At 40.3% G+C, this 23,910-nt stretch overlaps 2 protein-coding genes across 3 annotated transcripts; both read left to right on the plus strand.

Annotated features, from left to right (window-relative positions):
* Positions 1–1,838: 1,838 nt before the first annotated feature.
* Positions 1,839–13,733, plus strand: LOC115381626 (uncharacterized). The gene is made up of 5 exons (XM_030083119.1): positions 1,839–2,025; positions 6,897–7,181; positions 9,627–10,193; positions 10,769–10,982; positions 12,977–13,733. The coding sequence occupies exons 2-5, from the start codon at positions 6,908–6,910 to the stop codon at positions 13,233–13,235; spliced, it is 1,314 nt and encodes a 437-aa protein (XP_029938979.1). The 5' UTR covers positions 1,839–2,025; positions 6,897–6,907; the 3' UTR covers positions 13,236–13,733.
* Positions 13,734–15,684: 1,951 nt separating this feature from the next.
* Positions 15,685–22,464, plus strand: ndufs7 (NADH:ubiquinone oxidoreductase core subunit S7). 2 transcript variants are annotated; one of them, XR_003930503.1, is made up of 9 exons: positions 15,685–15,700; positions 16,928–16,964; positions 17,506–17,577; positions 17,663–17,783; positions 19,111–19,290; positions 19,622–19,668; positions 20,337–20,425; positions 21,997–22,211; positions 22,248–22,464. XR_003930503.1 is itself a non-coding variant. In XM_030083840.1 (8 exons), the coding sequence occupies exons 1-8, from the start codon at positions 15,685–15,687 to the stop codon at positions 22,092–22,094; spliced, it is 660 nt and encodes a 219-aa protein (XP_029939700.1). In that variant the 3' UTR covers positions 22,095–22,464. The 2 variants fall into 2 exon arrangements, 1 of the variants encoding a protein (XP_029939700.1); XM_030083840.1 differs by having other exon boundaries at positions 21,997–22,464.
* Positions 22,465–23,910: the final 1,446 nt, after the last annotated feature.

Here is a 23,910-nt window from a genome sequence, read left to right on the forward strand (position 1 = left end):
ACCAGGTGCATGTGAATAAAAAGTTCCCATTGTTCAGTTCTCTTTTGCATTTTAATATCCTCAATGCAAATGATAAAGTTTACCTATCTCTGTGCTACAATGCAAAACATGTAAATGAGAGGTGGTTGCCTCTCTTGATATTTCAGCAGTGGTCTTTGGTCTTTTCCAGGTGCTTGTTTTCACACATGCAAAAACAAGAAGAAGAATATGCTGAGAAGATAGTGGAAATCCCAGACTCGAAAGCAACCCTTTCTGTGTGTTTTGCAGAACATTGTCTCCTCTACTATTTCATAAACTGCATCTGACTGTGGAGACATTATCTGCCTTAAAATGAAAACCACAGACCTGAGTTCCTCTTTCAGTCATTAGCTGTATCAGAAGAACTGTTTGTGTTGTGGGCAAAAGTTGAGGAGATTTTGAAGCACACTTTGATGGGCGCAGTGTTTCAGACCTGACTTTAAAATGTCAGGTGTGTGAAAGTGAGAGTGTGTGATTGTCTGTCTCTCTGTGTGTTTTGGTCCTGTGATGTCCAGGATGTTCACTGAACTCGCCCGTATACCTGAACAGGATATAGTGGTACAGATAGAGGATGTATGTATGTTTCAGTGCTTCACACTTTGTTGTGTTTCTAGCTGTGAATGGTTATCTTGCTGTATAATCTGCCTGCTGTGTTTCCTCCGCTAGTTTGGCTGGTTTTCCCCCGACTGGCTTTTTCAGGGTCAAACTCAGGAGGAACCGATTAAAGGGATGATCGCTTCCACAGACTCCATCCTAAAATTTAATAACTTCCACATTCATTTAATCTTTAATTTGAGTCTGCAGCTTCTTCGTTATTGTAAAATATCCTGACTTGATCACTGTGAAGAAGTGGACAAATCAAACTCTTTATTGATGCTCTATTTGAATTTTCACAGTTTTCCAGCAGGAAACAGACTGTAATAACAGTCTAACTTTCCACCTCCAGTTCAATTTCAAAGATAAAACTCAAATTTTCCATTGAGCAATAATGATTACAGCAGCAGTGGGCAAATTTCCTGAGAGGCATCATTTTGAAATAGTTTTTCCCTCTGTGGACACAACAATATTAACAGCAAAGTAGTCTAATCCTTTAATCCTAGAGACTTTATGTACAATTTCATGAATAAGGGCGGTAAATAAATTCTCAAATGTTCAGACTAAATGAGAAATGCACAAACTTTTCTGCCCGCTGCCTAAAACTCTGGGGGTCAGAGGCCAAAAATGTTGACTTTCTCACTGAGAACATCTTTTTGAAAATGACCTACAGTTGTCGCTTATCAACTTATAGAATTAAATTATTAAAAATTTACAACATCAGCAAAGTTGACCGACAGCTTTGACTTCATTTTATTATGTGCACTTCCCAGAATACAATCCTATGACTCATAGATATATTTAACATCAATTTGAGGATAACCATGAGGGTGCTTGGAAATCTCATTAGTATTTACACAATGGGAAAAAACACACACACACTGTTCTTCACAAACAACGTTGCCTCAGGAGAAACTCTTCTTTTTAACAGAAGTTAAAAATACAAATGTGAAAAGCTCCTTGGTTTCATGAGAAGCTGCACAGCAGTACACACACTCACCCTCTACAGGAGATGAACGGCTCACCGAAGTTTAGTTTGAGTGTAAATGTTTACTGTCCTGTTTAGACAAACTTGTGTTTATAATGAATGTGATTGGTAATGTTGAATTCGGGGGTAAACTGAAAGTAACTGTCTCCTCCTCCTCCTCCTCTCCTGCTGCTGCTCCTCTGGCTTTATTTGCTCCATATGGTGTTTGACATGGTACCCAAGAAGAAGAAGAAAAAAAAAACCTTGTGTGGGCGGAGGAAAAGCCTAGTATTTTGTCCGTCCTGAAATTTGATTCAGAAGTTCAGGATCCTGGAAGACAAAAAGCGAACGGAGGGGGAGGGAAGAAAGGCAGAGAAGGAACGGAGGGTTTTATTTTTTAACTGCGAGAGGAGCGAACTCAACAAAATACTCCAACTTTCACCAAAGTAAGTTCATTTATGATGGAAATCTTTGTAATTCATTAAGATGCACAACCGGGAATTTAATGAATAGACTTAAAGCCACGCTTCACTATGTAATTTAAAGCTATGCTTGAATTGCTGCTTAATGAGGACTTCTGAATGGCTCGTGTGTCTTTTACGCACAGCTTCGCGCGGACTCGGGTGCGTTTCGGTCTCCTTTGATTTATTTATCAATGAATGTGGCATTTCCTGCTGGTAATGCCCTGAAACAGGCAGGAAAAGACTTGACTTGATCCACGGAGGAGGAATTGTGCAAAAGTTTGTGTTTGAGAGAGTTGCTCAGCAGCGGGGGGAAAGTTATTTTTCAGCGGGGAGTAAAAGCACATTGACCCCCCTACGCGCGCCTTTCCTCATCCATGCCAGCTCCGATAACCACAGAGAGTTACTGCCCTCCGACCGAAAAGTCCAGTGGATCCTAATTGCAGTCTGTACAAGGTAAAGCCCGGGTTTATTTGGAGGAAGATTGTAGAGGCGGTGGAGTTTGCATTGTTGCCTCTGGGCTACAGTTGGATATGCGCCAATTACATCCACAAGAAAACGCTCCAAATCCACTCTGCAGATGTTGAGGTGGTGTCTGAAACTGCCCACAGACAGGCAGCACGACAATGAAGCGCTACTGGTGTCATTTTACTTGCTCGCCAAAGAAAAGAAGAAAAAGAAGAAGACGAAGAAGAAGAAGAAGAAAAGCCTTTCATCAAAAATCGTGCTTTTTTTGCGCATTTTTAGAGCGATGCGGCCACAGGAGGTATGCAACACGTGAAAGGTTACTTTTACTCTAACCATCAATCAGAATCTGAATGAAATCGAGAAAATGCTCGTACAAAGAAACAAGCTTAATACTAAGAGCGTGCATTATGCTGCAGCGCATGCATTGCTTTCTAATCGCAGCGACTCTGCATCACTCTGCATCCGAGAGATTATTACCTGCAGCTGTAATAAAACGGGGGGGGGGGGGGGCAACCACGCCACCTCTGATCTCCGTATCCCTTCAGTTGCATGCGTTTCCAAATCAAAGTCAAGCACCACCGTCACCTCTCAGGAACATAGAGTAAATCAGATGCATTTGTACAGGGGCGTCACGAGGTTTCGAGGACTGGGGGGCTTAGACCTCAGGAGATGCACAGGTTGTGAGCGAACGTAGAGCACGAGCACAAGACTTTACAGCTATCAAAGACTGATAAATGATTCATTATTCTTTCTTTTTTTTAATACAGTACAAAAACAAATATAGGTATGCACACTAAGAGCATGTTTGCAGCATCATTTCTTAAAAAAATAAATTAGCAGCCACATTGTATAAGTAAAAGAAAAATGTATTTCTACATATGGGTAGAAATGCACCAATAAAACAAACTAATTCCTCCCGCTCACCTCTTACCTATGGACCAGTAGAAGCTCTGACATGATTGATATGTATCACGGAAACTGTGATCTTTACCCGTATCACCCACAGCTCCTGCTGTGGCTCGGTGTTTCTAGACAGTGACCATGGAAACATTTAAATCAGTCCTCATCACCAAGTGGTGCTGAGTCTAAACCAGTCTAACTGAGGAGATATCACGACCATTATCTGGAGTTTGGTTTCACTGAGAACAGAGACAGGAGAAAAAGATGTGTGGAGAGTCTCCAGCTGTTGACAAATGAAGCCCTGAAGCCACCGAGTTAAAGCAGGAACCGATTATCAAGAACCCAGAGATCAATCACTAAACAGAGGAGTTTTTTTCAATGAAAGAGTGAGGAATAGATTAGCCAAAAAACAAGAATGGTGAATTTTGGTTGTAACATCAGAAACAGCCCAGACAGCTTCTGATTTAGTGGGTAAGGAGGATCTTTGAATCTATTTCTCATCCGTCACTCCAGAGTAGACAAACTGTGTCATGAGAAACAGGCTCATCCTTCTCACTAATTTAACCTGTTAGTGATGTGACTGAGTTGTGTTTGATAAGATTAGTTACATATATTTACTGGATGACTACAACTTATACGTTTGTCAGTTTTCTGCCAAAGATTCATAGAAGTGACGATAAGTGTTGAACCACTTCAGAAGGGTTTGAGCTGTTTGTTCAATAAACTGGGTGCATCAGGACTGAGTATGTGTTCAAACTGTTTGTAGTAACTCAAAGATGAAAAAAAGAATCTTTAGAACTCCACACTTTATTAACAGCTGCTGCACAGAACATCTCACTGCTCACACTACCTGGTTAACTCTTTAACTTTCTGCAGCCTGCTGTGACTCCAGGACCCCACTGGAACATGTGAGCTGACCTCTGACCTGCCTGACTAGAACATAACATTCACATTACAGCACTGCTCATGTTCTGAAAGCTGCAATAGCTGCAAATTCTAAATGCTTTGAAGTGTAGCTTCAATAAATGTTCACCTGTGTTCAAATTTATAGAAACAGTATTGCCATTACTGAAATTCAATTCAGTTTAATTCATTTCGACTGCAAAAATCTGAAATATTTAGATGTGAACATTCAAAAAATAGATAATTAATTTGGAATTTAGGGTTACAAATGGCAAATCGTGTTTAATTAACATGAGGATTATGAGGAGTCCTTGAAAAATGTTCTCTCCTGTAAGAGGTCCCTGGATCCAAAACATTGAGAACCCTGGTTTATAATGTTAAAACCAGGTTTTTATTTTTCAAACAGCTGTTACTATCAGCACTGATCAATACTTACTTTCTTGAAAAACTTTCTTATATCCATCTTTCATCCATCCTCCACGTTCTTCTCCTCATGCTGTTTTATTCGGCTCTAAAGGCGCTGCAGCCTGCAGGGTCTGACAGCAAGGTCACAGGGAAAACCTGGACTGGAATTACAGCGTTGTGGTCATTCTCTATATAAACAAGTGGAATGTGTTTACTGAAGGGCTTTCTCTGGCTAAGAAGTGAAGATAAACGGACAGATTATTGATCATATATAAGTAAATAATGAACGGTTATGTGATATAAAAAAACACCAAATTATTTAGGGGGTCTTCCGAATAGGCCTAAGAACGCCACTGCGTTTATATCTGAACTCACTCCTGTGGCACTGCTGGCCTCATGCCAAGTATAGTTTTCTTTGAATGGCCTGCTTCCAGAAAGCTGTGGTTCAGTTAGGAGAGGGTTGCCATCCAGTCCTAAGGACAGCGGTTTGATCCCTCATGGCATCATGACCATATGTCACCGAACTCCAAGCATTTAACAGACATCACCTTTGACGGGCTTAAAGAAAGGGATTTTTTTTCCCCCTGCATACTCACTTTCCTAAAAGAGCAAAGAGCAGCAGTCACATATTATCTGCTGTTGGTCCTAAAACATTTTCTCTTTTTATTGTGGCTCCTTTGTAATGATTTTTTGTTTTACTAAAAAATATTCATTTTAAAATCACTGACTTCATTAGAATGATCTTTTTTTTTTAACGTTTCTTTTTTTCTTGCAGTCAAATGCTTTTTCTCCTCTTTTCTTGTTAAATAGCAGGAAAATTTGTTTTCTCAATTCTGTAGTTTGAACTACAATAATGCATGTTCAGACATTCAGACGCCTGCTAAACACCTTTATAAAACACTCTCTCTACTCGTGACCGTGGAGTCAGAAATAAGCTGTCAAAATTTGTGAATTAAAACTACTGTATTAATAGAAGCTGACAATAATCCAAATAGTACAGAAATGCTGAGGCAGGAAGTCCGTCATCGCTCAGCATTAAGGCTGAGAGCAATTTAACACATTCGATGTCTTTTCTTATTTTAAGTTAATCTCCATGGTTGCTAAAGTTGTATTTTTTACTGGAACTCTGCTGGATCTCATATCATATCGTATTGACCAAAAGACATCTGATTTCAGAATTGTCTGAATATGAGGAATTCAAATTTAATTAACAATTCAAAACTCCACAATCTAACTGCCACATTGTTGACTGATTTAATATGTCATTAACCCCATAATATGTAGTGAAACATAAATTTGATTGCCAACAGGCCGCCACGTGTTCTGCTGGAACAGCAGGTTAAGTCTCTTCCTGCGGTGGGAGACCCGCAGTTTGAATCGCAGTTGAGACAGGAAGCGAATCCGTTGTGAAAAGTAGCCAGAAGAGCAGGTTGCATCGACTTTGCTGTCATGACTCCTGTGAATGGGAGCAGCCAAACAGACAATCGTCATCGTCACATGCACACTTACTGTCTGTTGATACTGTGAGAGACAATGTTTTAAAGTTTAGCTAAACAGCTCAAACCTGCTGAGAAAACAATACCTCTGAGGGGAAGATAAACTCTGACATCCTGTCAGTGGCGACTGTGTCCATAGAATAATAATATTAATTTCCTTTGTTCTCGTGAAAAGCTCATTTCCTCTGAAAATGTTGCGCGCTCGACATCAGTCCATGTAAAGTGATGATAAGGTTTTGCTTTCTAAGCATTTCTAGCAGAATAATCTACGCTGTCCTTGTCAATGCAAACAGATATGAGAAAGGACCATGTTGATTTATAACGAGTGTTTAAGGTGGAAAGTAAATGAGGACCAAGGAAAAATTATATGAGTGTACAGCCTGTAAAATGAAGGAAAACACCAAATAAAAACGAAATATAGTTTGTTTAAGCCTCTAATGTCGATTCTATTGGATTTCATTGATGAGAAATCCAGATAATTGTTGTGGTTGCAACAACAGCCTGCAACAACAGTCTCAGAGGCTGATGTTAAAATAAATAGCTGTGACCCCCTTTTATAGAAATTCAACATGGAACTCTGTGAGACGCTTCACGAGGCCATTTTCTCTGTGCGTGTTCCTTGTTTGGTGATTTTTACCGGCTTCGGTCTGGCATTCGTCTGAAACTCTGCCTGCTTTCTCTCAGTTTGTGTGACTATGAGCACCTCGGGGCTTCAGGCCACTGCCCGGCAAAATGCGAAGGAGCTCGACAGCATGAAGGAGTCCATCAGCGATATCATCAACCAGCTGCAGGACATCGACCCGGCCAGGCTCTCCTTCTCCCCTTTCCTGGACCTGGACACTCAGATCTCCTTGGCTCCGGTGTCGGACAGCCCTGAATCCTCGGTGGAGGAGCTGCACTCGTCCTCCCACTCGGTCTCCGGCTCCCAGCGCTCCCTTGAACCGCCACCAATGACGGATCAGCCCAGGAGTGAGTTATTACTGCTGCTTTTTACTGTGGGTCTGTTGGATCTGAGCAAATTAGCAGGGACTGAAGCAGAACTCGAGTTTAGTGCTGGATCCAAAAGTGAGTTCAGACTGAGTCATGACAGACTAAAGCAGAACTACAGCTAATAATCAGTTCACACAGTTTTTAAAATAGGAATTGAGGACTTTTTCTTTTACCTGCAGCAGCTGTGGATGAAATCAACGCCAAGACCATTAGTGTGTACATGTTGTTGGACCCTTTAAATACTTTATACGGCTCTTGGAAGTGGCTTGTGGTGCAGGGGAAGACATATAAAAGCAGTATGGGGTTGGAAAAAAACATTGTTTCGGTGGGAATGAAACACCGGCACAAATATTCCCGGTGACTCCTGGTGTTTAATGGATGTTTTTACAAAGGCCTGCAGCTAAAGGGGGTCTGGATATTTTCACATACTGGACCAAATCCTTTTGTTTGCTCAATTTTAGTCGTTTGAACAATTTCTGCACAAGCTACCCTGATAAATGCAAAATGTTATTCATCAGCTTGTTCTGTTGGATTGCTTTGAATAAATTCAGCATGAAACCTAAAAGGCAGCTCAGCTGGTGCGGCTCTCAGTGAAGTTTAATCAGTCAGGAGTGAACAGGGTATTTCTTGGTGAGTTTTTGCAGCTCAGAGTGAGTGCACTAAGAACTACAGTGTCTTTCTTCTTTTTAATGAAGGCGAAAAAAACCGACAGCAGTCACCAAGCAGTTTTTCTCTATTTGTTGTGAACAAAATGTGAATATGTTTCACCCAAAAGCAGAGGTGTATGTACGCTCTTTTTCAAAGATCAGGCACTTGTAAAGAACAAAAATCTGATATAAGTCGAACCATTGATTGACTCACTGTAAAACTGTACGAGCTCTGAAATATCGTTCATGTATAAAAGGAAAAGATTATGTTTTGAGGAATGTTTCAGACTGACTCTTCAAACTGTTCATTTTTTCAGAAACTGGTAAAGACCTTTTGCAAATTTTTTCTCTTTTGTTAGTTGACTTTGGTTTTAGGGAACTATTACTTTGGGTATTTCCTTTATTTACCTTATTCTGAGTGTGAAATAGGAATATTGGTAAAGCACAAAGATATCTTCACTTTTAAAAGTTGAAAGAGATTAGCTTGGATCGGCTCCAGCCTTCAGCCGCCCCAAATGCATAAAGTATTATGAAAGATGGCCGTTTGGACTGAATAACTTTATGTAAGTCTGTAGAAGATTCACATGTTTGTGATATTCAAACAATACAGAACTTTAAAGCAGTTTTCTAAAAAAGTTCTGCTGCCCTGAATCAGTTTCTTTACTACTTCTTTAAGGCACCAGTGATATCAAATAGGGTAAATTATGTTTTTTTCCTCTTTTCTTTCTTCTAATTCTAAACTTTTCATACATGTTGCAGATTTGAAACGACCCCAGAAAATTAGACCAAATATGCAACTCCGTCAGAAAAGTGTTCCATTACTTTTTTAAAAATATTTTTTACAAAATCTCTGAAATAACACAAAGAAACAGTTATCATGTTTCTGGGAACAAAAGAAATATGTCCATCTGAGTCATTTTAGTGATAAAATGTCGGACATTTTTTACTATTAGGTTGAAATGTCACTAAGAGTATAAACATGTTAGAATCTAAATCTTTTAGGCAAACCTAGGTTTTTCACGTGATTCAAGTTTTTTTTTTAAGTTTTTAATATACTGTTTTTCATACAATGATGCATGCTGTATCGACCCAAAGTGCCATGAGGTTTATCCCACAATGTTTCATCCACATAGATGTGAGATTCAAGATCTAGAGCACAGAGCACAGAGCTGCGCAGGGTGTGAAGAAACATTTCACAAGGTAATAATAGTGAGCGTCTGTTTGAGGCCCTTTAAATCTACTCAGCCTCGCTCTCTCTAATGGGGACGGCCGTGATCATATGCCTCCACTGAGTGGCTCTGATCACTCTGGCAACCAGTCTGGCATTTATAGCAGCTGACTGGTTGATTAAGGAGCCTCCGTCTTAATCCAGCACCAATATGCGGAGGCATCTCTATTGCCTCCCATTTTTAGAGTGTAATAATTCAGACAGCAGGACCTGCAGTGGCACTCGGGAAATTTCTTCAGAAATGTTTCACCTTGCTCATGTATTCACATTCACATTTTGTTTGTGGTGAAACACAACCTCATTAATGCTGTCTCAACTTTTTTGTCACTTGTCACAAACATGACAGATGTCAAAAAGCCTCCTCATCAGAAATAATTCTAAATTCTGATTTGGATACTTTTTATAGCAATTAGTTAAATAGATGTGTAAGAGAGCATGCCTGGTGTTGAAGACCAAGGTTTTCATTTTGGAGATAATGACTGTAAGTTGTTGATGGCTGTCAGTGTCAGGCTGTGCATCGTGTATTGAAGTGTGCTCTGGTTTGAACAGGCTCAGCTCCCGGCCACCAGCAGCTCAGCGTCGCTCTTGCCGAGGGGCCTCGAGCGGATCAAACAGAGGAGGGGGAGCTGGATCATCCCCTTTCCGGTCCGATCGTCACAACGCATCATTTGGACGCCTCCACGGAAAACTGCATCGGCTCTCCAACCCTGGCGTCTGAGGGAGACATTCCCAATGGCACAGACAGGCCGCGCTGGAGTCCAGAATCTACCAACCTGGACTGTACTGTGGACGAGGGCCGGCCCCTGATAGGCCCGCCACAGGAGAGCGTGGAGCTGGCCGTGTGGAGCTTACAGGGGCAGGGACAGACTAGCCAGGCCACAGAGGAGGCTGCGGATCGGGGTCAATGCTGCTGCCTCTGCTGTCAGTGTAAATGCTGTCAGAGCGGCCGAGTGCCGGCGTTCCTCTCGGTGTTGGCCGCTCTTCTGTGCTCGGCTGGGATCTTCTATGCACTCTATTTCTACGTCCCCATCAGACCCCCAGACTGCCCCGACGTGAGCAGCCGCATCGTTTTCACCCTCTGCTGCTGTGTTGTGGCTGCCATCCCCATCCTGCTCGGTAGGCTTCACACACCTGCACAGTGACGTTCAGAAACTGCCAAAAGACCGCCTCAAATGAAAGATAAAGATTAACGGCGGATTTGGTTTGTCTGGCTGCCTCGTCCTGGAATGTTTCAGTGTCTCCTGTCCCCTTTAATTTCACATGCTTTCACCCTCAACGCAACAGATGTCTCCCTGGGCCTCTGGAGAGGAGCATAATTTCCTTCTCCTTTACACAGCTTTAAATGGAAACTACAATAAGTGGCTGGCTGTGTCTCATCTCTCAGGCTGTAGCCTAATTGTTCATTTTAATCACTTCCCAACCTGGGTGACTAGTAGTAACAATACAGGTGGCCAAAACATCCAATATAAATGCAGCGTTGTCAGTGTTCCTTTCTCCGTTTTATCAAGCTGATACCAGTGAGGGATATTTGCATGTGAGCCATTGAGCTGGCAGTTGCTGTATTCAAATGAAGAAAATTGTAAAAACAAAGTGTGCCGTCAGACAGCCTTGCCTGAAATGGAGAGCTGTTTCTGGAAAGATGGCCCAGATTCAAGATACTAACTGATTCACTGCTGTTTTATCCCTCACAGCGATGCTCTTGGGTGCAACATGCCAGTTCTGCTCTGGCTCCTTCAGTCTGCAGGAGCTGCCTCCAAGAAGATGTGCTGTGCAGCAGCACTTTGTCACAGCTTCCTCGCAACAGCTGCTCCTTTACATCCTCAACCTCGTAGTGATGGCTGCTTTACTGCCCCAAGACCAGCTGAAACTGGTCCCCATACTGGTCGCCATGTTTATCATTGGAAGGTGAGATTTAAAATCTGAACCAGAGCAGTTTTTTTTTTTCTTTTCTTTACTTTTTTCATTAAAAATGGCCTTATAAAACCACTCGGAGCTAATGAGATCAAACTGAGCCTGGCCTGGTTTAATAACAGGTCCTTCAGGACCAGAAACACAGATCACAGTGATTCACATGCTGATTTTAGAATGGCACCGTGTGATAGAGGTGATGAAAGGTTATTATCCTAAATGTGAGCTAAATCTTACAAGATAAGACAAAACCAAAAAAAAAAAAAATTGGTAAGAGAACTGATTCAACTTGTATGCACCCTCTGAAACAGCATCAAAGACTAAAAGAAAAACGAAGTGTAAGAAATTTTCCACATATCTTTCACAGCTTCAGTAATTTCTCTCAATTGAATGTTTTCCTATTTTCTCTGCTCTGCCCCAGAAAAAATGTTGGCATTAATTTAGGCCATAGGAATAGAGTCAGTCCTGGCTGACTGCATGTGATGAGCGGGGTACGTCCTGGACACACCATCAGTCAACCGAGAGACAGACAAGTGTTCACTCACATGCCTGGACCGCGAGATTCATCATAGATACAGGGAAAACATGGAAATGGTGCAAAGGAATGCTCAGAATTGACATTAGGCCTTCTTGTTAAAATTTACTATTTTTCTGAACTTTGGTGGTCATATTAACACAGCAGTTGGAGTGTTTTATCTCAATCTGAAGTAACATCTGCGCTGGTGTTTAGTCCACAGACACTTGAAAGAGGCAGAGTCTGGGACTGAAAGCATAAGCTGTAGGAGTAAATAGTACACTTTTGTGTGTTTATGAACTGGCATGTTGAAAATTGAAGGTTGTCTTGAAAATTGAATATAAAATTACTAGTTATTTGTACTTCGTTATCCCATGCTAGTGAGTATTTGTCATGTTTACCATCTTGCTTTGTCCTACCCCTGAAAACGTTTTTAAATCATAGATGAGAAACATCAGGGGCTCAGGGAGAAATAATTGTTTGTTTTAAATGTTGCAGTGATTTGACATTTCTGATGACTGCTGGCATTTCTCTGTCACCATATTTTACTTAGTAAGTGCAAAATTTGTCCTGCCGATGACGACACCGAACCTCACTAAAACTCCATAAACTTCATCCACATGTGAAACGCCCAGTTATTTCAGTCTAAAGCTGCTGACTGACGGACTGACACTGCTGTCTGTGGAGCAAGGCCGCTAACGTGGCTAAAAACAAACTCCACCACTGTCATTACCAAAGCCAGAGAGAAGCTTTGGCAGGGAATTGGAGGGCCACGCAGAGCTTCAAACTCTGGCCCGAGTAAACATGAATGCAGCTAAAACTCAGTGAGAGCATAAATATTTGGCAATTTTATAAATGGACTCTCAGGAAAAGGTACACAAGGACGAGGGATGCTGTGTTATTATATGCATGTGATAATTTGTGGTTAGTGTTTCTGACCAAGTCCTAAATGTTAAGTTCTCTCTCAGTTTTCAGGTCGTGAAAATAATAAAAACTCATTTATTCCAAGCAGGTTTTATCAAGATTTTGGATTTTTGGGAAAGGCAAGTACTTGAAACAATGGTGGCGCTATCATTGTTAGAAAGTAATAATAATATACCGTGTGTGTGTGTGTGTGTGTGTGTGTGTGTGTGTGTGTGTGTGTGTGTGTGTTTAGCTTTACTATGGTGTTAAACAACTCCTGTGGTTGCTGACGTGTCACGCAAAGGTTGACTGGTGTAGGAATAGTATTTGAGCCTTAAAATATTGCTCTGGATGTGAGCAGACTTGTTTGGAGAGACGATTTTCCATGACAGATTGAATTAATGCTTCCTCATGAGACTGAATTTCCTGAAGATAAACCTTGACCTAACGTAAGTGACGGTGCCTTTGCTTGTAATCGTGATCCATCAGAGGAGCTGTCAATGTTTGTTGCAGAGATTTGAACTCCAGCTGATTTCCTGTTTGCTGCTCTTTTTTTGTTTTTAATTCTCCCCAGGCTCGTTTACTGGGCCGGCCTGAACACGTGCAGCTCTTGGCGAGGCTTTGGCTCGGGTCTGACCATCTTCCCGCTCCTCGCCATGGTGGCCCTCAATCTGTTCCTCATGTACATGCGCAATCTGAAAGAGCCACTGCTCTTTGGCTCTCAGGACGTCCTCTATAATCAGGTCACCCCCTCTTCCTGGTCAGTGGACGCATCACAGAGCCCGAGTGACAAACCAGACATCCTAACCACAGACATCCTGGACGCTCAGTGAGGAGGCGAGCTGCGCTTTCTTCTTGAAGAGGAGAAGAACTTTCCAAAAATAGGCCATTCCTGTGGTTGGCAGTTCAGCACGGCTATACACCGCTCTGTGACAGCTTCACTTTGAGTCTCTGCTCCTCCTATACCAAGTCTTTTTATGTGGATTCATGCTTATTATCTGCAATGCAAAAGCTCTGCCTGCCAGTGGCCGAGGGCACCTTTGAACAATGCTGTACTCATAAAACATTTGTCCTTTTAAGCTATTCCAGTGCCTGTATTTAAAGTTCTGGACTCTAAGTACTTAAAAGCTCGGCTATATATAAAGCTGAATTTCATTTGACCTTCAAACACAACTAAAGCAGCTACAGTCATGAAGCTTTATTATTATTTCAAAAGTTTGTACATGATGATGAAGGCAGAATAAAAGCCAGTTGTATAAAAAGAATTGAAACTTCCTTCCATCGGTGGTTTTCCACTGGCCTCTTGCTCTCTGTTTTGCTCCAGCTATTCCTGGAGAAGCAGCACTGTCATTATGTGATAACATGCTTTGCTCTCATTCTCTCCACCCTGCGTCCTTGCTGCCGCTGATGAACTTTCTCGAGTTTGTGACCAGAACATCAGACGATGTTGTCTCACTTGGTTACTCAGTCGACAGACAATAACAAGCTCCCCAGATTGTTAAAATGTGCTGCTGATGGTAATCATCAGGTCAAAGTGAACATATATCTCCTAATATCATAGTCTACTTCCATTTTTAGAATTAATTGAGCAACCACACATTTTTCTTTGAACACATTTTCATAATATGAGAGTACAAGAAGTATTTTTAAGAAAATAGGGCTAGCATTTAATAGTGAAGATGTTCATTCAAGTTAAGTTATTGAGAAAATATATTAAAGATACTTTGAGTATTGCTAATCTTTACCTTTTTTAAATAAAGGGTCACCTCTGTGGTCATAAAGTTTATTAGGAATGAGACTAACCTATTTTATATATAAAAAAAGCAATAGATTATAAAAAAAACTGTACAAAACAGTTACTTTTATTTTAGTTTTCATTCTGAGTCTAATAAATAAACCTGCTCCTTGTGAAAACACACTTCCAAGTGCAATTAAAATGATAGAGCCAGACTTCTGCCTCAGATTGAAAAAAAGGAAATTTTACTGCATTTGCATGATGGATTTCTCAGAGTGAAGACACAGATTTCAGAGTGCATTAAAGTGGATTTTAGCACTCTGTTATGCATTACTGATAGTCAAAATGAACTCATATTCACATTGAAGAGTAAGGGAAACTCGCATTCTTCTGCTTCTTCTGAAATAAAAATCCAGCTATAGGTTACTTTATGATGTTGCTCGGCACTGAAAAAACAAAAACAACATCTGGATCTTTTAAGCATGGATGTTGCTGCAAAGTATGTATTTCATATTAGTAAACAAAAATCAAATATTCTGACTGTTTTTGCCGGAAAAGCTTTAGTATTACGGTAGTCTAGCATTGTTATAGTGAAATATTATTTGCGATTTTTATTCGCATGTCTTAGCTGAAGTCTGAAATTGGCAATGTAATACAAAGGTTTCAATCTTTTGCCACAGTAAAGTGTAAAAAATACAATATCTTTGACACTAACATATATTAGAATGTATCTGTAAATGTATTTATATGGCATCCTTCACATACGAATTGCTAGGTGTCAGTGTGTCACAGAAAATAAGAGAGCAAAAAAACAGACAGAACTGATGGGTAACGTCCTTTACGAGCAAGCAACAAACCATCAGCCATAACAGAAGCAAGTGTATAAAATTGTGTCTTGGGTTGTTTCTTAAAACTGACTAAAGGAGGTGATTCTCTTGTATGAACTTGCAGTTTGCTCCCAGCCACCAGAGTTGCACACAAGACCTGAGAGTGTGGCTTGGCACACATTCAAACAACTATGAAGGTGCAAGGTCGTGTGATGTTTAAAAAATAAATAAAAAAATTAACAACAACAACAACAATAATAATAATAATAATAATAATAATAATAATAATAATAATAATAATAATAATAATAATAATAATAATAATTGCAGGGAAACACAAATGCATGCATCAACTTTTTGAGTTTTCTCACAACCAGCTCTGTTTCTTTTTTAAATAGAATAAGGTCAATATTTCAAGTGTAAAAATATATAATTCACCACCATTTGGACAGTAAAACAAGCGGATCGACGGATTAACATGCTCATAGGAATAAAAGTATTCTAAAATAATCTATCACCTAACCGGCCCGTTTTCACATTAAAATGTAAAGTGGTTTGAAGATAAAAGAAGCTTAAAGAAGTCAAACTCATTAGTGGAGACACAGTCGCTGCTTCTCTGTGATACTTATTTTATGAGCCTGTATTACGCGGCGACGCACGCAGCGCCCTCAGAAGCTCGTGCTCCGACACCACGCAGTGTGACGTCAACACAACTTAAAGATGGCGGCGCTGGTGGGTGAGTGATGTTTTGGTCAAAATTACACGCATTTTTAAAAAAATGTTGCCGCTGTTGTCAGGCTCGAGTTACCTCGAGTTCGTACAGAAACGGGCACAGTAAAGTGCGGCGCTCAGAGAAGAAGTTGCGCAGGGAGCAGATTTGGTAACTTTAAGTGAGTGCGTACACTGACCTTGCTATCTATGTCTGAGTTAGCATAGCAGCTAACCTGGTTAGCTAACACAAACGCCGACTGTCAAAGCACAACCTGACATTATCTTAACAAACTCGATCAAAATACAGAAATATTGAACTATATATGATGTCTTCTCACAGGATGTTATTGTGAGCGTGAGTGAACTCCAACAGATGTGCCCTTATCTGCAGTGCGTGTCATTGCTTCCGATTATCAAACCCAACTCCCAGTTAAAATTATATTTTGATGGTTTTGATTTGTAATCACGGAGACTGTACTGCGAAGAGTACTTCTGCACAACCTTTTAACATCGTTAAAAGCTGCCGCGCATTTCTTCCTTGTTAGGCAAAGAAAATCTCCACGTATTTCTCACCTCGTCTCTTTCCTCATTTCCTAAAACAATGTGGAGATGATCGGTTAGTTCAGGCTGATGTTAGTATTTGGGTTTATGTCTGACGGAAAATCTACCTGCAGATTTAAATAAGAGGTGATTACGAAACTACCGGCTAATGTGTACAGACTTGTATATAACTCTCCACAAGACCGAGACATCAAGTCTGTTTGGCGTTGCAGAGATTGAAGGTGTATTTCTGGGTTTACCCCAGGGGTCTTTTTTTTATGTGCTCAATGTGGTTGTTCATGTTATAAATATAACAACTGATAGTGACATTTGAATGAGATAGTCAACAGTCTAGCATTTTGCTCACGAAGTTTGTAGCTTGTGTTAAAGTGAGGTTTGATTAAGGCTGGATGTAGAGTTTCTCTGTAGCAGCACCATAAAAAAAAGCAGTGGGCAACATTAACATTATTGCACTTAGTAGGATGACAATACATGATCTGCTGAACCAACTCATCTGTTGTGTTATTTCTTGATTAATTAAGCAGTAGTCCAAAAAAGGTTAAAGTTAAGAAGTCCAACTAGAATTCGTTCATTTTAACAATTTCCATGCATTTTTTTTTTTGATAGATTAATTAATCATTGAAATAATCAGTAGTACTGTACATGCAATCCTTACACACTGTTTTAAAAATCTGTGTAATTTGTTTTACAGCACCTCGTCTGGCCCTGTTTGGCTCTTTTTCAACAAGGTAAGAATCCTTATTTCAAAAGTAATATTAAACATACTGGCTTTGCATGCAGAGATTCAGGTGGTCATTGTTAATTAGATTTATTTTGGGTTTTTCCCTTCAATTTTCTTTATTTCTTTTAGATTTTTCCAGTCTGGGTAGTTTTAACTGGAAAAACATGACAAGACCAAAAAAATCTGTGCTCACAAAGGCAGAAACATTTGCAGTTGGTTTGTTTTCGTGACAGCTGAAGCATTTAGTTTCCTTCTGTTCACAGAAACAGAAGTTAATCTTCGAAAAGATCAAATCAAAGAGCAAATTTTGAAGGTTCAGACAAAATCAGAGTCATCTGCCCACCAATCAGACAAAATAAGAATTCAACATAATACTGCAACATTATGTTGCTCTAGAATTATTTTGTCTTATTTGTTCTTATTGTGTCCTTCGCATTAAGATATCCCGTAGTTAGAATAACTGTATTAGTTTTATATAATTTGTTTTTAATAATTCCTTCTCTTTTCTTTTTCTCAAATGTCTTTCTGTCTCACCTGCTGTTCAACAGACCCATTTCAGTTTTTGCCATTCAACATAAAAGTCTGCACAGCAGCACTCGAAGTGAGAATACCACCACAAGGTAGGTTTTCAAGAAGCATGTTGTATTAAACATCCATTAAACAATCAGCAAACGTTACGGCTCTGCTCACCCCTTGTGTTTTCAGTGTGGTGCCAGTCAGAGAGAAAAGCACAGCAGTGGCAGCAGCCAAACCAGCAGCTGTGGCCAGCAGCAAGGGGGAGTATGTTATCACCAAGCTGGATGACCTGGTGAATTGGGCGCGCAGGGTGAGTTGATGTGAGACAGTGGCTCAAAGATGTGAAGGTGTAATTTCTAACAGCAATGTCTGGCGATTTAATATTGAAGTAAAACAAAGTTGTTGGTCTGCGTCTGTTGTGACTCCAGGAGAAGTGTGGCTCTTTGTTGCTAAATTCATCATTTGATCAAAATGTTTCATAATTTATCGATTGCTATGTTCAGCTTTTTTGTGTGAGAGGGCTAAAATGCCCATAGTGCTGTTTTTTTTTTTTTTTCGTAAGTACTTAGTAGGTCAAAATAATCCACCATGAAACCAGGGTATCAATAGAATGTGTAGCATTGTTGAATTTGGTCAAATGTAATTGGCATTTTTCTTTTTGTTAAGTTTAAAGCACTTACTAAAATACTGCATGAGTTGATTTTAAAAAATTCACTGAAATATTTTTTAGTCACAGGATTGGTGTCACCCCTTATGAATTGATAAATCACTATTTTGTGTGTGAAGAAACAGCTGTTTTCGTTTGATCTGGATTTTTTTTTCTGAGGCGTTGAAGTGCAACTTCAGGTGGCGAAGTAGGATCTTGTGACGTTACTAACATTTTGAGCTCAACACACTTGATGGCAAACTCGTATTTCTAAGTGGACTCATTAAAAAAGGGCACCTCTTATACGCTGCGTTATCTGCTGGTCTTTAACTGGTTTAACAATATGACGCACCACTGAAATGCTGCTTCCTACCACTGCATCCTCATATGAAGATGTTATTCTCTGTGTTTTGCTTCTATTGCTTGATCAAAGCCTCACAAGGGTCTGTAGGTTGATTCAGTTAACGTGGGTTGAAGGCCAAGGCTTCACCTGGATAGTTGGCCAGGCCTCACACATTCTCATCAAAGATAAGGCTCCTATTAATACTTCAGTCTTGTCTTTGGGTAGTGGAATGAAGCTGGTACATTTGGAGACAATGTGCAGAAACACACTGAGAACATAAAAAGTCCACACAATCAAGCTATGACTGGGAAATACATGAGTTTTTTTGTTTGTTTGTTTGTTTTGCTGTGCAACAGTGACTTGAACCACTGTTGCTTGTTCTCTGCACCATAACCTGGACCTGTTAGGCTCATTACTTGCCACTGTGTCACTAGATTGTGTTCTCCTGTAGAATTTTTCAGTGAAACGACAGAGTAGAACTAACTCAAAACGAATATAGCAAAACATCCTACCTACTGTTGTAGATCTTCTTATGCTTGCATTCCAGATAACTACAGAGTAAACATGGCTGCACTCCAAATAAAAGATTGTTTGGAAACTAAAAGTGCTCATCATTATATTTGAATTATTGTGTCTGCTCCTCCTCAGAGCTCTCTGTGGCCGATGACTTTTGGCCTGGCGTGCTGTGCCGTGGAGATGATGCACATGGCGGCTCCGCGTTACGACATGGATCGCTTTGGAGTGGTGTTCAGAGCGAGTCCTCGACAGGCCGATGTCATGATTGTGGCAGGAACACTGACCAACAAGATGGCTCCCGCCCTGCGGAAGGTGAGCAGCGGGACAGCAGACAAGTGTCCGCAGTGAGGTTTTAGTGCGGTTCGAGTGGCGACACTTTAGGAGTGCAGCACATTGTCTGAAATAAAGGGAAATGTGTTTTTGTGCACAGCTTGTAGAAACAATGTGTGTTGTTTGTCTAAAGTTCCTGTCTCTGTGAGGGCAGCACTGAGAACAGTATAGCTGTGCAAACGAATGCTGGATTACGACCAGCCTGTTGGTGGATTTGTAGACTGGCACCACGCTGTTCTCCAGCTGAATCTACAGATTAGCTCCTCGTCTGACATTATATAACTGTGACTGAGCTGCTGCTTCTAACCAACAGGTGTATGACCAGATGCCTGAGCCCAGATATGTCATTTCCATGGGAAGGTAAGTTTCCACCTGACCAGATTTAACTCTCAGCTTTTTATTCCAGCCTTTCAAGTCCTCATCAAATCTTTCACCTAAGTCTGAAACGCCCCGTGAACTGAAGAATACTACCCAGGTTCTAATGGCTTTTGGCACAATGTTGCCTTTAAATTCTGATCTGTGGCAAGTAATTGTAAAATTTGTTGTTTAGGGTATTTTGACATCAGTTTTATTCCTTCTTGTTGCTGCGCTGCCTGAAGTTGAGGTTGTTGAGTAACTGCCTCAACGCAATTTGATGCACTACTTTGATGCATATGCATCCTCTCTTAAGGACCGTTTACAATGTTGCACTCAGATATGGGGTTAAAATGGCACATCTAGCATTCAGTTGCAAAATGTGATCATTTTAAAACATTTTAAATTGTGGAGTAGTCAAGTAATAAAAAAGAACAGACGATTTGCTCCTCATTTTTTTCCATATTTGATGGTTTTTCTCTAATGTTCTCACTTGGAGAGTCAACTGTGGCATTTTATAGAAAATTGATTTTGTTTTTTGTTTTCTCATTGTTGTCTGTTTCTTTGCTCAAAAGTTGAGAGAAAAAGAAAAACATAGTTGTTTTAAAGATTGTTTAAAATGTATCCAAAGTGTCCCCTAAAGTAAAAGTGTCCTCCTAACTGTCTTCTTCCAGCTGTGCTAACGGAGGAGGCTACTACCACTACTCCTATGCTGTTGTCAGAGGCTGCGACCGAATTGTCCCAGTGGACATTTATGTTCCAGGTAAGCATTAAATTCCCCGTTATATTAGTGACAATGGAGGCTTGTTGTTTTTAAACGACTGTAGTAAATGTTATGTATGCCTTGCACTTCATAACCACATGAATATGGACAATTTGGATTCTGTTATTGCACTTTAGTGACAATTCAGTAAAATCTTGTCAGCTCCATTGTCCATTTGTGTCAGAAGTTTTTAATAGCAGCTTGATGCTTTTGGAGCACCACATATATTGTGCGCTAAGTCAAGTCCACAAAGAAGCTACTCCGAATAATTGATCTTGTTTGATGTTTGTTCCCACCCGGTTCAACATGTCCATGTTGAAACTGACCGGAACTCCGTCCCACAAATGCAACTCAAAATCAGCCACTTACTGATAATGATGTGAAGGTCTGTTTTCAAGAAGACAGGAATTTCTACATTTCTATATTTTTTCAGAATGCCAGTACATTTTAATTTGAAAATAACTTTTTTAACCATTGAAATCCAGGAGAGCTGAAAAGTTTCGTTTTCTAGTTTGATATCTTTGACAGTCAGTGTTTAACTACATTTCTCCTTTCTATCTATTGTTTTCATGTACATATCGTGTGTTTTATGCCACTGTTTCAGCAGAGTATGCTTTGAAATCCAAAATTCTACTTTAAACCATCAGACTTTTCTCTTCCTAATTTTGTCTTAAAAATAAAGATGCATCTGCAGAAGAGTCTGTGTTCTGTTTTCAGCTAAATTGATGACATTAATGTGAATAGAAGTGTTTTGAAATCTACTGTTTGAGCATTAAAATGTAAACTTCAGAGCAGCAGGACGGTTATTGATGAGACATTTGAAGGAGCTCCAGTCAAATACTGACCATTTGAACTTATTTTTGAAATTGGCCGTAGTCTGTGACATGGCGACAATTCACAAAATTTCACATCAATCCCTGAACCTGACCCGGCTTTCCTCCTCCCCACAAATCAGCGGAAGCTCACTCACCTCTGAATCTTCATCGCCCCAGCTCAGCACCATCTCGCTAAACACAATCTACTCTCTCTAAGGCTGTTTCTGTGACAATAGGTATTTGGGGGTTACAATCACAAGGGAGCAGGTTGTTAGTTTATTCCACGTGTTTTCATACAACGGAAACAAGCCTTCTGATTATGTGAAAGGACTGCAGCTCACACATTTAGTCAAGTATTCTGTTAATCCACATACTTGCGATCATGCTTTGACCTTCCAGTCAACAACATAATGACTGCTGTGAGTTGTGTTCAGAGTGTCCTGATGTCCGGGTTTCCAGGTCAGGCTCATAATTAGGAAAAGAAGCTGCACAATCAGCAATGGCAAAAATACTTGTATTAGCTGCACAAGTCCTATTCAGTTGTATTATCACCAGATGTGGCAGTGATGTTGCAGTAGTTCGTGGAAAAGATCGTTCATTTTGATGACAGTCGATAAGGCAGCCGTAGTAATTAACTGTACATCACTGGCTGGGTCCTTGTGAGTGTTGTGAGCAGTGATACATATGAATAAATCAGCAGTGTCTCTGGTGTGGTGTTTCTGATCAGAGTATTGAATGTCCCCTGTCTGTCCTCAGGATGTCCTCCGACTGCTGAAGCTCTCCTCTACGGAACTTTACAGCTACAGAAGAAAATCAAGCGTGAGAAGAAGCTCAAGATCTGGTATAGAAAATGAATGTGTAATGTGTGTGTGCGTGTATCTACTATGTAAATGATGTTTTTCTTGGAGCGCTGCTCCTCCTCCATGTAGAGCTGCAGGATTTACCTTCATTGTGTAATTTACTCACTGGTGTTTATGTTCACCCAGTGGCAGAGACTCGCTTCTGGTTTTCTGCCTCAGCTTTAGATCAGTTTCAAATGTTCCTGTGAATCAGAAGAAACATTAGTGGCTTATGTCGGACTGTCAACATTTTAAATTAATCTAAAGTAGCCCTATGCAGTATGTTTCTCTTTCATAATCGAACTTTTGGTCAGTTGTAAACAGGGTTGAGTGGCAAACTACAAAATGGTTCATCTTATTTTCAATAAACTGCGCTTACATGAAATCTGTGATTGTGGCATTCCTTGTATGTGTTTCTCTTTTTTCCCTCACATGTGGCGTCATCCACAGTGGTGTTTGAGCCACCAGGTGGCTCCTGTGATCACAGCTCTGACCTTCACTGCTCTCTGTGGACACTCAGCAGTGGTTTGAGGCAAAAGACAGTTTTACTATGAGCTGCTTCAGTCACTGTTTCTTTAAAAAATTCTAAATGTATGAAACAAAAACACGACAGACCCAGAAGCTCAAATTTGGTTTTGTGCACAATCAGGTGTGGTCACTTCAAACAGAATCCACTTTAGCGCTCCCCCTTTAAGTCTCTGACAGATGTTTTAACTGTGAATGGTTGAAATATGTGAGACAGTTTTCCAATACCAGCAGATGTTTTTTTTTTTTTAACTTTGTTTCAAAGTTAGTCTTCATTTTTAAATCCTCAGTAGACACACTGCACCTGTGACCCACAAAACACATGCTTTTGATAAGAAAATTACATATTCGCTGTCGTCTGGCACCTTTAAGAAGTGCCCTGTGATCAAGATTTGTACTCAATAGGTCAGTTTGTTTAAAGAGGTAGAACGCAAACACATTAAGAGGTTGGGTTTTTGTTGTTTCTTTGTGCTCTAATTGCCCCCTTTTTTTTTTTTTGCAGCTTTGTAAAAGTGTTGACAAACTTCCTAAAATAGGGCTCCTGAGTCAGATGTGCCAGCTGCTGCGGTTCCCCACCTGACTCCGTGTGCTGTTGCATCATCCATCCACCTAATGATTATGTACGTTTGCCAGGTGGTTACTTATTCCCACGTGCTCAGATAACATCAGGTGTTATCTAGAACCATACCTTAACACATGCATATGGTGCTCTGTGTTTCAGCAAGCTGTTTAATAGCTGTGCCCTTCACAGATAGTGGCCAAAGTAGTAAAGCATCGATAAGGTTGAATTATGTATGCATTTTGCCTTTTGCAGGTTTTAGGGAGTTAATGTTAAATAATGAAAAATAAGTTAATTGAAGAAGTATAACATATTTCAACAGATTAAAAAAAAGATTAATGTTAAGTAGCTGCGAACCAACCTGTATTGTACCCACAAGCCAAAAAATTCGTATAAGTATGACCGTTTTTCCTAGCTGCTCCCTCATGAGTTGTCAGCAGATCGTGATCTACAGCTCTGACCCAGTACAAGGTTTGACTGATGTCCTCCAGGCACAGCCCTCTGGGATTCTGGGCAATGGGACCTCAGCCTTCAGTCTAAAGCTCTATGTTCTAACTTATAAAATGCCGCTGAAGTTTAAGTCAATACTTTGATCCTAGTATCAGATCCATGACCTGAGGAATATCATTACGTTGTCTTTAATAACGGTTTATGATGTAGGAGCCATATTTTATGTTCACTAAGGAGTTCTTAACACATTTTTACACACATGCTTTAATGTAAATCTTTCTTTTGTCTCGCTTCACT

This window comes from Salarias fasciatus, chromosome 23 (assembly GCF_902148845.1).
Source record: "Salarias fasciatus chromosome 23, fSalaFa1.1, whole genome shotgun sequence".
NCBI classification, from domain to species: domain Eukaryota; kingdom Metazoa; phylum Chordata; class Actinopteri; order Blenniiformes; family Blenniidae; genus Salarias; species Salarias fasciatus.